The 13,235-nt window shown below is 27.7% G+C and overlaps 6 protein-coding genes and 1 long non-coding RNA gene across 9 annotated transcripts; 5 read left to right on the plus strand and 2 right to left on the minus strand.

Moving 5' to 3' along the window:
- The first annotated feature begins 78 nt into the window (after positions 1–78).
- On the plus strand, positions 79–1,858 carry LOC106790011 (ATP synthase subunit gamma, mitochondrial). The gene is made up of 3 exons (XM_014754635.1): positions 79–253; positions 694–1,249; positions 1,326–1,858. The coding sequence occupies exons 2-3, from the start codon at positions 720–722 to the stop codon at positions 1,690–1,692; spliced, it is 897 nt and encodes a 298-aa protein (XP_014610121.1). The 5' UTR covers positions 79–253; positions 694–719; the 3' UTR covers positions 1,693–1,858.
- Positions 1,859–2,634: 776 nt separating this feature from the next.
- On the plus strand, positions 2,635–4,684 carry LOC106790010 (WD repeat domain phosphoinositide-interacting protein 4-like). The gene is made up of 7 exons (XM_014754634.1): positions 2,635–2,909; positions 3,043–3,310; positions 3,410–3,650; positions 3,913–4,061; positions 4,138–4,239; positions 4,313–4,431; positions 4,507–4,684. Exons 1-7 carry the CDS (start codon positions 2,861–2,863, stop codon positions 4,611–4,613), a joined length of 1,035 nt encoding a protein of 344 aa, XP_014610120.1. The 5' UTR covers positions 2,635–2,860; the 3' UTR covers positions 4,614–4,684.
- LOC106790013 lies at positions 4,433–5,375 on the minus strand. Its single transcript, XM_014754638.1, has 3 exons — positions 5,280–5,375; positions 5,063–5,186; positions 4,433–4,987 (listed from the first exon to the last, which is right to left on the minus strand). Exons 2-3 carry the CDS (start codon positions 5,175–5,177, stop codon positions 4,932–4,934), a joined length of 171 nt encoding a protein of 56 aa, XP_014610124.1. The 5' UTR covers positions 5,178–5,186; positions 5,280–5,375; the 3' UTR covers positions 4,433–4,931.
- Positions 5,376–5,558: 183 nt separating this feature from the next.
- LOC106790012 lies at positions 5,559–7,458 on the plus strand. The gene is made up of 5 exons (XM_014754637.1): positions 5,559–5,689; positions 5,910–5,995; positions 6,763–6,895; positions 6,985–7,040; positions 7,260–7,458. Exons 2-5 carry the CDS (start codon positions 5,921–5,923, stop codon positions 7,389–7,391), a joined length of 396 nt encoding a protein of 131 aa, XP_014610123.1. The 5' UTR covers positions 5,559–5,689; positions 5,910–5,920; the 3' UTR covers positions 7,392–7,458.
- Positions 7,459–8,009: 551 nt separating this feature from the next.
- LOC106789992 (probable NADH dehydrogenase [ubiquinone] 1 alpha subcomplex subunit 12) lies at positions 8,010–9,223 on the plus strand. The gene is made up of 3 exons (XM_014754596.1): positions 8,010–8,189; positions 8,544–8,626; positions 8,893–9,223. Exons 1-3 carry the CDS (start codon positions 8,095–8,097, stop codon positions 9,138–9,140), a joined length of 426 nt encoding a protein of 141 aa, XP_014610082.1. The 5' UTR covers positions 8,010–8,094; the 3' UTR covers positions 9,141–9,223.
- Positions 9,224–9,656: 433 nt separating this feature from the next.
- LOC106790023 lies at positions 9,657–12,815 on the plus strand. Of its 2 annotated transcripts, XM_014754662.1 has the most exons (10): positions 9,657–10,015; positions 10,274–10,432; positions 10,541–10,705; positions 10,800–10,970; positions 11,064–11,172; positions 11,251–11,407; positions 11,488–11,623; positions 11,728–11,919; positions 12,042–12,419; positions 12,523–12,815. In XM_014754662.1, the coding sequence occupies exons 1-10, from the start codon at positions 9,937–9,939 to the stop codon at positions 12,795–12,797; spliced, it is 1,821 nt and encodes a 606-aa protein (XP_014610148.1). In that variant the 5' UTR covers positions 9,657–9,936; the 3' UTR covers positions 12,798–12,815. The 2 variants fall into 2 exon arrangements, with proteins under 2 accessions (XP_014610148.1, XP_014610149.1); XM_014754663.1 differs by lacking the exons at positions 9,657–10,015; positions 10,274–10,432 and having other exon boundaries at positions 10,619–10,705; positions 10,775–10,970.
- LOC106790024 lies at positions 10,110–12,907 on the minus strand. Of its 2 annotated transcripts, XR_001382050.1 has the most exons (4): positions 12,684–12,772; positions 11,072–11,169; positions 10,822–10,958; positions 10,110–10,651 (listed from the first exon to the last, which is right to left on the minus strand). It is a non-coding gene; the product is annotated as an uncharacterized LOC106790024 (long non-coding RNA). The 2 variants fall into 2 exon arrangements; XR_001382049.1 differs by lacking the exon at positions 10,110–10,651 and having other exon boundaries at positions 10,755–10,958; positions 12,684–12,907.
- Positions 12,908–13,235: the final 328 nt, after the last annotated feature.

Below are 13,235 nucleotides of genomic sequence, written 5' to 3' on the forward strand. Positions count from 1 at the left end.
TTTGTTAAACACCATATTTCTTGAAAATATTTTATTGGTAATTGAAAATTAGCGCCATTCTGTCATCACAGTTAGATTGGATGCGTAGTATCAACTTTCGTCGAATAAAGACGAAAAAAGCCGAAGGAGACATTGACTATATTGGAGTATAGTATAGATTGTACCCCTTTCATGAAATTACTATTCCGTGCCAGAATAGTGGACGAGCTGTAGTAGTTACGAGTTTACATAATTCGATTAATTATTTTATCTGGTAAGTTTTTTGTACCTTTAAATAAATTCTTTTGTTTATAATTAAAAAATATGAAGAACAATTAGAAAATCTCGCTTAGAAACAAAGTAGTATAGAAATTTCAAAAACGACATTGACATTGCCATATTTGATTGGTAATAGTTACATAAATGTACGATTACCACCCAAAAATTATATGTAAAAATAAAACTATGTTATAAAATATGAATAATCCTACGTAACAATTAATTCATACTATTATTTAATATTTTAGATATTTTCTGTTATCATGTCAGTTTTTAATTAAATCATTTCTATGCTTAAAGTCCATTCATTATTTTCAAAATGACTGACATTAAATTCAGAAATGTCTTTATATATAGTAAAATAAATTATGAATGTATAATTTTTAATGTGAATAAAACTAATCTCTTATTTATTTTCTTTTTATATTATTACAGGAGTATATATAACAATTAGAACAAACATGTTTTGCAATCGTATGTCTTCAATAATTCGTCTTGCTGCGAAACAGCAGCAAGAACAACAGCAACGGGGCATGGCAACGCTTAAAGCTATCTCCATGCGTCTTAAGTCAGTTAAAAACATTCAAAAAATCACACAATCCATGAAGATGGTGTCTGCTGCCAAATACAATAGGGCAGAACGTGATTTAAAACAAGCTCGTCCACTCGGTTTTGGCACGAAAATATTTTATGAGCAAGCTGAGATAGCTGCACCATCAGAAGAACCAAAAAAACTAGTTGTAGCAATAACCAGTGACCGTGGTTTATGTGGTGCTATTCATACTGGCGTTTCACGTAATATCCGAGAAGCCTTATTAGCAGATCCCACAGAACGAGAAAATACTAAAATTATCTGCGTTGGAGAAAAATCACGTGCTATTTTGTCACGTTTGTTCGCTAAAAATATGTTATTTGTTGTATCCGAAGTAGGACGTAAGCCGCCTACTTTTAATGACGCAGCAAAAGTTGCTATAGAAATTATGAACAGCGGGTATGTAAAAATTGTTCAGTATATATATATAAATATTATTATATACATTACTCATATTGTTTTTACATACTTACAGTTATACTTTTGGATCTGGTCGCATTGTATATAACCGATTCAAATCTGTAGTATCCTATAATGTTGATCAACTGCCTTTATTCGATAAAAATGCAGTACTAAGTGCCCCCAAGTTAAGTGTTTATGATTCTCTTGATGATGATGTTATACAAAATTATTTAGAATTCTCATTGGCATCCTTATTATTCTATTCAATGAAAGAAGGAGCCTGCAGCGAACAATCCAGTCGCATGACTGCCATGGACAATGCCAGTAAAAATGCAGGAGAAATGATTGACAAATTAACTCTTACATTTAATCGTACACGACAAGCTGTTATTACTAGAGAATTGATTGAAATTATTTCTGGTGCTGCTGCATTGGAATAAATATTCCATTTTAACACCATAATGTGTTTTAATATTAGCACTAAGTAATAGAAGATAGAAAACAGACAAAAAGGGTATCCGAATAAGTCTAAGACATTGTAGTGAAATTCATTAAAAATGTGCTACAATTTGGACTGATAATGAATACATACTGTTTTCAACAAACTATTAAAATTTCTGAATTACTAAAACTGCACTTCTATTATTAAGTCCGCATAAAAAATTAATCAAATTATATTATATTATATAAAAGTGGTCATTACTAGTCTTAATGCAGAGAAATTTCTGTGTATGACCTAATATTATATTACGTTTAAAAAATTTATAACATATATAATTATACAAAGTGTTTTGTAACTGATGATACAAGCAAGCAAGAAGTGATTTTTCATGAAAAACTAAGTTGAAAATCTAGAATAAATTTTTTAATTTGTTTTAAAAAAAAATAAATTTGAAAATTTATAGAATACGCGTGCATATTTATTTTACATTTTTGACTTAGTTGTTCATAGAGAATCCTCCGTACTTGTTTGTACCTCTAGTTACAAGAAACTTTGTATAATTTAAAGAGCCATAAAAAAAACGTTTTGCAAATACTGCTAACGACCTTGCTATTGTGTTTCTTTTTTCCTTTATATTATAATGAATATATATATATATAAATGAATTTCTATTTTTAAAAAATTCTCATATTACAACCTTAATTATGATATATTAAAAACGTCATAATTATTTCAAATATTTAATAAAGATAGAAAGAATATTATTTAATGAGATAATAAGAACTTGTTATCTACCTTCTATGTACATTGTTATTCGTTCAAAAATACAAATCAATTGCGCAGTCGCGTGATGACATAAAAACAAAGGTATTAACCTCCATTTCCATGTGTACCATTGCAAACTCTGAAAGCTACGTTAAACGTTCATTGGCCATTATAGAAAATATGAGCTCAATTTTCAACGTATAACCAATAATCACGCTTACAAATATGAGCCTCTAAGAGTTATTTCTACAATGATGAGAATACTCATTGAAAAATAGAATTGTTTTGTAATTTATGTATCAGGCTGATATTAGATTAAAAACGAACACAACCATTTATTTCAAAAAACAAAAAAGTCTTATGTTAGCTAAAACCATAGCCTGTTGAGAAAAAAATAAATAATGGTAGGGAAAAAAGACATTCTTGATTTACGATTTAATCAAGATCAAGGTACGTATTGTTGTCTAAAATTAATGAAATTGAACATTTTTAGTAGTTAAGTAATGAAAATTAATGTTCTTGATTACATTATAAGATTATTTTTTCTAAATCAAAAATGATTTTTCTTTGTCTATCACTTTAGGATGTTTTACATGTTGTATGGAATCTGGTTTAAGGATATTTAATGTAGAACCTTTAGTTGAAAAAGCCCACTTTGACCAAGATGTTATGGGTAGCATTGCACTTGGGGAAATGCTTTGGCGAACAAATGTTATTGCTATAGTGGGTGGAGGAACACATCCAAGATTTGCAGAAAATACTGTTCTTATTTACGATGATCTCTCGAAAAAATTTGTAATGGAAATTACTTTTATTAGTCCAATTAAAGCTGTTAGATTACGCAGAGATAAGTAAGTTACAAAAGTTTTTATTGTACTTTATACTTATTTATTATTATTAGATAGTATTTAATGTAATAGCAATTATAAAAACATATTTTTATGATCTAGATTAATAGTGGCCCTCCAAACAGATATACATGTCTTTTCATTCCCTATGCCTACAAGAAGATTATTCTCATTGAAAACAAGAGACAATCCTAAAGGTTTAATAGAAGTAGCTACTTTAGCAACTGCGCAAAAACAATTAATGGTCTTTCCTGGTAACAAACTTGGTAGTGTACAGTTATTAGATTTAGGTGCCACAGAAGCAGGAACTTCTACTACTCCTGCCACACTTGCAGCGCATCAAGTATTATATTTAACATCCTATTATACATATATACAATAGGATGTCTATTATCTGAATGAATTGGGAAACGAATTCGTTTCGATAATTAATCTTGAAAGAATCAAATTCCTAATTATGTTATAACGTCGATTTATAAATGAACGATTTATATATTTGAATGTTTTATTTTATATTCGAATAACCAATTTTCAGATAATCAATGTTCTACTGTATTATACAATAACTGTTAAAAAGATATTTCATTTGTAAATTTTTATATTAGGGTACATTGGCTTGCATTGCTGTTAATGGAAGTGGTACAATGGTAGCAACAGCTTCTGCCAAGGGTACATTAGTTAGAGTATGGGACTCTTTACGCAGAAATTTACTTATTGAGTTAAGAAGAGGTGCGGACCCTGCTACAGTATATTGGTATTATTTAAAATTATATATATATATATTATATTGTAGCATATTATGCTTTCTTTCTAATATCTGATTCTTTTAGTATAACATTTAGTAGAGATTCAGAATATCTCTGCGTGTCTAGTGATAAGGGAACTGTGCACATATTTGCTATAAAAGATACTCATTTGAACAGAAGATCTACGTATGTGAATTAATATTTAACTAACTTCTGTATCAAATATAACACCAGTTTTAAAAGATTTATCTCTTTATAGTTTTTCAAAGATGGGATTTCTGGGAAATTATGGTGAAAGTCAGTGGGCAATGGCTACATTTACAGTACCACCAGAATGTGCTTGTGTTTGTGCATTTGGTAGAAAAAGTTCTGTGATAGGTACAGTTCATTATTTCCATAATTCTTAACTTTTATTAATACAACATTAAATATATGTCCTCATATTTTTTTCAGCTGTATGTATGGATGGAACATTTCATAAGTATGTGTTCACTCCAGATGGTAGTTGTAACCGTGAAGCATTCGATGTCTTTCTTGACGTCTGTGATGATGATTTTTAACAAAACAATGTTGTATATGCGACAGTTATATTTTGTACATACTCAAAATTTTTTATTGCGGTAAATAAAAACTTTATAGGAAAGTTTATTAATCTTCATATATTTAATTAATTAAAACAAACAATTAATATCTAGTCATTATAAATAGGACTTTGACCTAAAATTTCATTTTATTATTATTTAAATTTATATTATCTTTTCGAGATGCTTTTATATTATTAATATACTATCTTATATAATTTAATTATTTCATTGATTGTTATATAAAATCATACTATATTTTACTTAATTTTACATAATGAATTCAATAAGATAGATTTATTCAACAAATTTATCAGGGGGAATATATTTTTTTGCCTCTGCTCTTACTTGTTCTAAAATAAGCATTTTAAGATTATGCAATCACTAATATTTCCAATAATTTAAATAAGTTATAAATTTATACGTACTGTAATGATTAGGATTCATCATAGGATGAATCAATACAGCACATAAATATGCTCCAATAGCTCCTACAAAACTTCCTACAAAAATTCCATATCTCCAACCTTTAAGGCGTGCCATTTTATATTGCTTAAATTAAAAAATAATTAATACTAAAGACATTCATTTTTATTATAATTATTAATTACAATTTTTGTTAATAAAAAATTATAAGTTATTTACTTAAAACAGATTCATAGGTTATGATATTATTTCAATGAATAATTCTGAACTCTTAATGATCTGAAATTAGGAATAATAGTTGGTAACTTCAGTTCGAAATAAACTTAAAATTACTACATAGATTATAGTACGAATACACTAAAAAACCCTATACTTGAAAATGTTCCGAAGTTAAAGTTGGAAACAATAACCGAAAATACGGTTATTTAATCTATTGGTAGACCTGAATGCTACTGAAGTCAATAGTGAGTCTGTTAGTATATAATGAAATCAATAAACTAGTTCGGTCATTTCCTGTTTGGATTCATTCCTGTTCAGTACGCTATTAAGTTAAGTTGTGAAAATCAGTCAGGAATCCAGTGTTACATCCTGTCTAGTATCATTTTTATCGTATACTACGTTTTAACAAGGTTTTTATAATTCATTATGTTTTAAAAAATAGTTAATATTTTCCTATTTTAAATATTCTCAATTTAAACATTTTTTTTTATATATCTTATTTCCGCAAATATGTACGTATTATATGTAGAAAGTATTTTATTTTATAAAAATTTACATGTACACGACGTTTTATTAGATCGGTTATGTCGGACTTTTACACGTGGACTTACATTAAAAATTATGTTGCAGAAATTACAAACATGTTTCTTCAAATTCGTGGCGAGCAAACACATGTCGTTGAATGTGAAGAGAATTCCACTATTTTGGATATCAAGGTATAGTTAATTTGAAAAAAATATTGAAATTATAAATTTAAATCATTAAATATGTGATTCATTCAAACAGCCATTTTTGTTTATTTAACTAAGATAAGATATTTCCACTTGAGAGTTCTATCTAGATTTTATTTTTTTTATTTTATTATCTCAGATACAATGATTGCATTAAATGATAATCTAACAATTGCTTTACTTGCAATGTTAGAACGAGCAATAATGCAAAAGTAATAAGAAAACGTGTTTAATTTGTGTACGAATAACAATAGTTTGTATACTTTGTTTTTGTGCATGTTTTCGACAATTATTTAACTCTGGATTAACCCTTTCAATTCCACTATGTCGTTCATGAGTATGCTTATGCTCTATAGTTATTCTCATTGCGAATAAGGTTCTATTGTATGAAACAGTTACAATGTTAATGTATATTTTGTCATGAAGTAGATAATGCATGGGATATTACAACATAATGCGTTTAAAAATATTCAGATTTTAAAAATTGTAATCAAAATAAATTATTAAGTTACTATAATTACTAATAGTACACTACCAGCATCGAACATTAGGTGACTTTAGTCTCTAATAGTATCAAAAGGGTTAATACCGGTGAGTAATACTTAACTTGCCAAACTTTATTTTAAATATTTACAAGAACTTATGAAAAGTGTTACATGAATATGTCAATTTATATAAAATTGATTCAGTAATCAATGTGCTACATTTACATTAGGAGCTTATTATAATAATGGTATTATTATGCTTCACAGGGAAAGCTTGAGGAGCTAGTAAACATTGATGGGGATATAAATCTTTATTGTGGAGGTCGTCCCCTAGAAGATGATACTATTGTTAAGGATCTTGAATTCCAAACCCTAGAATTAATTGCCCCTCTATGTGGAGGTAAACTTAATTCTAGCATTCATTTTAATTTCAATTTAATTATATTTATTCTTTATTATTTAATTATTCTTGTTTTCTTTTTATTATAGGTAAAGTCCATGGTTCTTTAGCACGTGCTGGAAAAGTAAAGGCTCAAACTCCTAAGGTAAATAATACTATAACTTTAGCTATACGTTATTGAATCTAATTTATGATTTGTATAATCAAATTATAAAAAAGTACTGGTGTAATATGAATAAGTAAATTAAAATGAAGTTTAGTAGTGAATTTTAATTTAATTTCTTATAAATATGTATAATTTATGTATGTTTTTAAAATCAACTCTTTGAATATGTTTATTAAATATATTTGTATTCTTTAACAGGTTGAAAAGCAAGAAAAAAGCAAAAAGAAGACTGGTCGTGCCAAAAGACGTATTCAATACAATCGTCGATTCGTAAACGTTGTTCAAAGCTTTGGACGTCGGCGTGGACCTAATGCTAATTCTAACTCTTAAATAATTTTATCATGCGTGTATCAAGATAATAAAATTTTATTAAACTAAATAAATTATTATAATATATTAATTATCCTTATTGGTAATAATTAAGAGAATCACGAGGACCCTTTGTAATAAGTATACATGTAAATAAAAATTAAATTATTATGATATAAAATTATATAAGATTTATTAAATATATATTTTTTTTCATATTACAAAAATGATAAGCATAGGTCCTTTATTAAGATTGTATCGAACTATGGATGATGCAGGATCAACAAATTATTAATTAACCTAATCTAACCCTACGGATTAAGTAGGGTTTTAAAATTCATTTTTTATTTATATTTAATAAGATAAGCTGTATAATGTCAAATTTTTTCATAACAGCTGTTGCTAGAAATATTCCTGCATACGATCATATTAATCAAAATGCTATGTCATAATTTTCCTGGTATACGATTATAACAATAAAAATACCTGACCGAGAATATTTCGTAGTTTAATGATAAATAATCAATACTTTAAATTGATTAATTCGAGGTAAAATTAATTTGTTAACTCTTAACGATTACGTGATCAAGGTTTTGTTTTTAGCGCACTCTGAACGAAGAGTCTGTACATTGAATACACAAAATTTTGTCCAGTTTAGATACGTGGTAGATGAATTACGTTAGTTATATATGTTGATGTTACATTCGCGAAGTGCATAATAAATATGGCGAAATTGTTAGGTTTGGATAAGCTCATAAGAATATTCAAAATATTAAAAGACAATAAGGGAATTATTAATTCAGTGAAGACAATATTTAGGTTATTGTTTTTATCATATATATTTACATGAAAATATATTGAAAAAAAAAAAACATATACAATTTTTCTTTTAAAATCTTCTATTGGAATTGCTGTTTTTTACGTCAAATTATTTATTTCAAATCTTTAAATTTAATGAATAAATAAGATTTATCATATATGCTGTTTTATTTTCTATAGAAAATTAACTTTTTTATTATAACCACAAATATTAATGTCATTATGCAATCAAATAATAACTTTAAAATGATACTATATGTGATAATCTAATGTCATATACAGAAAGTTTGTCATTTAATTTAAATGATGTTTTCTTACATATTGTACTTTAACATTATTTTTTATGTTTAATAGAACTGATGAATTAAAAACAGGAGTCCTGGTTGGTGAAGACAAATATGGAAATAAATATTATGAGAATAATATGTATTTTGTAGGTAAGTTCAAATATATCCAGAGTGTTCAGTAATTTGTGGTACACGTACTTGATAAATTTTCAAACTTATTTTTCTCGAAAACAAAATAGCTTTATATGACAAATTTTATTCTACATTTTTGACTTAATTTATCATGTAGAATGATAATATATGGAGAATGGTTCTATAACCATTGAACACTCTGTACATACAGACATGTATATGCGTATTAATATTTAAAGAAATTAATTAGGATACATAAATGATACGATTAAAATATATTTTAGGTCGTAATAGATGGGTCATATACTCAGAACAAGTAGGACTAAATTATGATGGTTCTCAAGTACCATCAGAATGGTTTGGTTGGTTACACTATAAGACTGATTTACCACCTCATCATGATCCATCACGACCAAAATACGAATGGATGTTAGATCACGAACCAAATTTCTCTGGCACCTCTAAGGCTTACTATCCTTATACAACAACAAAACCAAAAGTTATACCATGGAAACCAACAACTTCTAAATAATCTTCATTATTTATGCTACAGTGAAATTAGTCTACTATTTGTCTCTAAGATTCATATAAATTCAATCAGAATAATAAAATGAATCTGTAAATAGATGTACATATATATATATATATGTATAAATATAATTAATTTAAAAATTATTCATGAAATATATGACATCTAATTTATTAAATATCTTATTGTTTACCAATTAAAATTAACATAAGTAATCGTAGATTCTATTGTTTAAATATTTATCTACTAATTCTAGCTATGCTATCTACTAATGGTATATATATATGCATTATATGTGTATATATGTGTATATATACATTCTAAACTTATATATATATATATATGTATATATCTCGTATGAAACGCCTTCTCTGAAATTTCCTTTCAAGGCCTGACAATAGTCAGGACTGATAAGAAAGTGGAAGCAGATATGGACCGAATCGTATTCGCATCAGCGGAAGTCGTCTCCCTACTTCCACCAGAAGAATAGGATCATCGCAATCAACGAGAGGTTCTTTTTGAATTCAAACGTTTAGTTCGTTTAATCGTTGAACATTATTTTCATATATTGAAAACGATTTGCTTATTATTTTTGATAATTGCTACATTGTATTAATCACAATTTATTCTACAATTCTATTTGAAAAAGTTATAATAATTTTAAATCTTTTCAAATTATTACTAAAGAAGAATAATTTTTTATTTCCGTCGAATTTAAACGTCGATGCGTATACCAAACAAAATCATTTCAATCTAAATTTCAAATAATCTTATTAATTTGAGCAAAAGTGTAATAGTGATGAAGTGGTTTACTTTACTTTCTTTATTATCAATCTATTTAAGTCAGTGTGTTATTTATTCAAAAGAAACACCGCAAAGTAAGTTATATCGTTTTTCTTTTTAATTATATTATAAATCTTTATTAATAATTAATGTTATGCTTAAAAAAAAATTAATTAAATTGATATAGTGCTTATGTGTGTTTTATTACGTTATATGTAATATACAGTAATATACAGTATTGTAAATAATACCGATCATCGAAGTTTCACTATAGGAAGATACTGCTCAGGAAGATTTGAAAAACGAAGCGTAACTGTATAACATTCAAATATTTATATTTACTTCCTTGTTAGATCGATGTTCCGTTGTACAATTATTAAATGGAAAAGTACGCGCACGGGCTAGAGGTAGAATCGTTAGATTTCATTGTAACCATGGTTACACCCTCGTGGGGAACAGATATTCTACGTGTATACATGGACAATGGGACACACCAGTACCAGTATGTGTTAGTAAGTGTTATTTTGTTTGGTTTATATATAAATTAAACTATTAATTTGAAACATTAATTATTTATAGTAATTATTTTTATAGAAATAATTATTCTTGTATATCAATAGATGCAGAATGTGCGGCTCTTCCTAAACCCGAACACGCTTTAGTAGCTAAGAAGCATGATGGTGCGATACTTATGTATTTCTGCGAAGCTGGTTATGCTTTAATTGGGGCATCTGAAATTTATTGCAATGGTCATAGTTGGAATGCAACAGCTCCCTATTGCAGAGGTAATTTTATAGATTATTCGTAATTTAATATTCCGAACGTATATACTTTAACGTGTGTATATATCCGAGGAAAATGAGTATGAAAATGAAATAGATACGAGCGCGACTGCACCTACTAAGTGTGACTTTGAGAAGCCGGATTTATGCTGGTGGGAACAGGATCCTCTACATGATTTTGACTGGCGGCGATATAATTTTGAAACACCGAGCTCGCACATTGGCACAGGTCCGACACATGATCATACATTGGGAGCTGGAAATGAAGGTACTTATTTAATCTACTTTTTAATATTACAATTTCAACAGCTGCTACCAAATCCAACGGAAATCTAATTGATTTGAATTTGTTGAACTTCAGGATATTACCTTTATATTGAGGCATCTGGACGTCTTGTAAATGATACAGCAAGAATTATCTCTCCTCTGTACAACGCCTCATTAACAGAATCTGGATGCTTTTCATTCTGGTAATTAAATAATATCTAAATAATGTATCTCTCTCTTTATCACAAATAAATATATTTATACATTATAATTAATTCTAGGTATCATATGTATGGTGCTGCAATCGGTGCCCTACGAGTATATTTCAAATTAGAAACGGATACTAACCCACAGTTAATGTTTCATAAGGAGGGTAATCAAGGAAACCAATGGTTACATGGTATTTTTACTTTACCAAGAGTAGATAAGAATTTTCAGGTCAGTATACACGCTATAATATATAATTTTTACTTTCACTTTAAATTATAGAGTTCACCTATTAATTAATTGCTTTGTAGTTAATCATTGAAGGTGTACGAGGTATGAGCTATGTAAGTGATATTGCTGTTGATGATATTGCTATTTTGCAAGGAAAAGAATGTGATACTAACACAAGTGATATTAGTACAACCACCATGACAACTAATAATAATGGTATATTATCTATTAAATAATAATGATTATTAAATTAATTTTTGTTATATAAGATTATTTTAACTTCTACTAGAACTTATGTAACATAATTATATAATTTTCAGATCAAGTCGAAATAGTAAGTGCAGCGCAAACTTGTCAAGGAAGGTGTAACAATTCACCTACATCTATGTTCATTACTCTTGAGCCACAAGATGAAGAACCACATGTATACATGGTAGAGCAGTGCCAGTGCACATCAGATTGTGCAGAATATGCTCTCTGTTGCCCAGATTATGCAGAATACTGTGTTCTTGGTAGCGATCTATTATTTAAGTATATTATTGTGCAAATAATCGCGATATTAATTTAATGTTTGTAAAAAGAAATATTATATAATGTATTATTCTCTTTGAAATTAATTTAAGATTATTTGCAGCTTTTACAGATGATGGAATTACTCAGGAGATTACAGAAGCTACCACTAGTACTACTACAAATCAAAACAAAATTAATATTACAAGATTACTACCAAATATTACTAAACCAATAAAATATGAAACGACAACTTTGTCTACAACCATAAATCGTAATCATATACCAATAGATCCAAAAGATTATATTGAACCCAATGCAACAAAACTACGAGAAACAGAAGCACCAACAACAAAAATATCTGTGAAACTTACTACGAAGAGCACTACTACTGTTCATGGAACTGAACCCTTTATATTACTTAAAACATCAACAACACATGTAACAACAACATATAAACCAACGACAACAACAAAACAGGTTGAAATAACTGAACAATATGGTAATGTATTCAGTTTCTATATTAGATTATGTACTTTATAATTACTGAATTAATGCTGTTATATTTACTTCTTGAATATAATGCATTAAATATTTGATTTTAGATCCAGAAATAAGTGTGAGAATAGAAAACCCCAAAAAATTTCATCATAACAGTGGAAAAATTGGACGGCCTGGTATTATTGGTTTAATTATTGGCATATTAACCGGAATTGTTGTTGTTTCAATAGTAGCATTTTTCATTATTACAAGAAGAAAAACTTACAAACGTGGAACTGGAAATTCTTCTCTTTCTGAAGATAGTGATGTTCGCTTCTTAACATCAGATGAAATGCTTGATTTTAATCTGGCAAAGCCTAGTGATAATGATGAGTTGTAAGATGTTACATGAATGATATGGTGCATTTTGCAAATATCTTTCATTAAACAGAGTGTTAGCTGAGTTTCCAAACGTGTGCATAAATTGATAAGTTATATCCAATGTGAATAAGCTTAAGCATGATGCAACAACAATCATTGAAATTTATCAATGAAACTGTGTTAGTGATCATCGTAAAACTGAAATATATAATAATGATAAAAATATCTTGATTAGTTCAGGTAAATTGACAACAAATTATTTGAATAAAACATATTTTTTATGATATAACACATTAAGAGTATATTATAATTGAAAACAATAAAATAAAATTTAAATGATGTATTCCAATTTAACACACACACAAATTTTCTTTTTAAATAAATGTATAATATTATATTATACCCACATATTTTTTTTTGTATATATACTGAACTAATTATATCCATAAAAGAAAAA

The sequence above is a fragment of the Polistes canadensis genome, unplaced genomic scaffold (genome assembly GCF_001313835.1).
Source record: "Polistes canadensis isolate GaletaPanama2010 unplaced genomic scaffold, ASM131383v1 scaffold_210, whole genome shotgun sequence".
Classification (NCBI taxonomy): Eukaryota; Metazoa; Arthropoda; class Insecta; order Hymenoptera; family Vespidae; genus Polistes; species Polistes canadensis.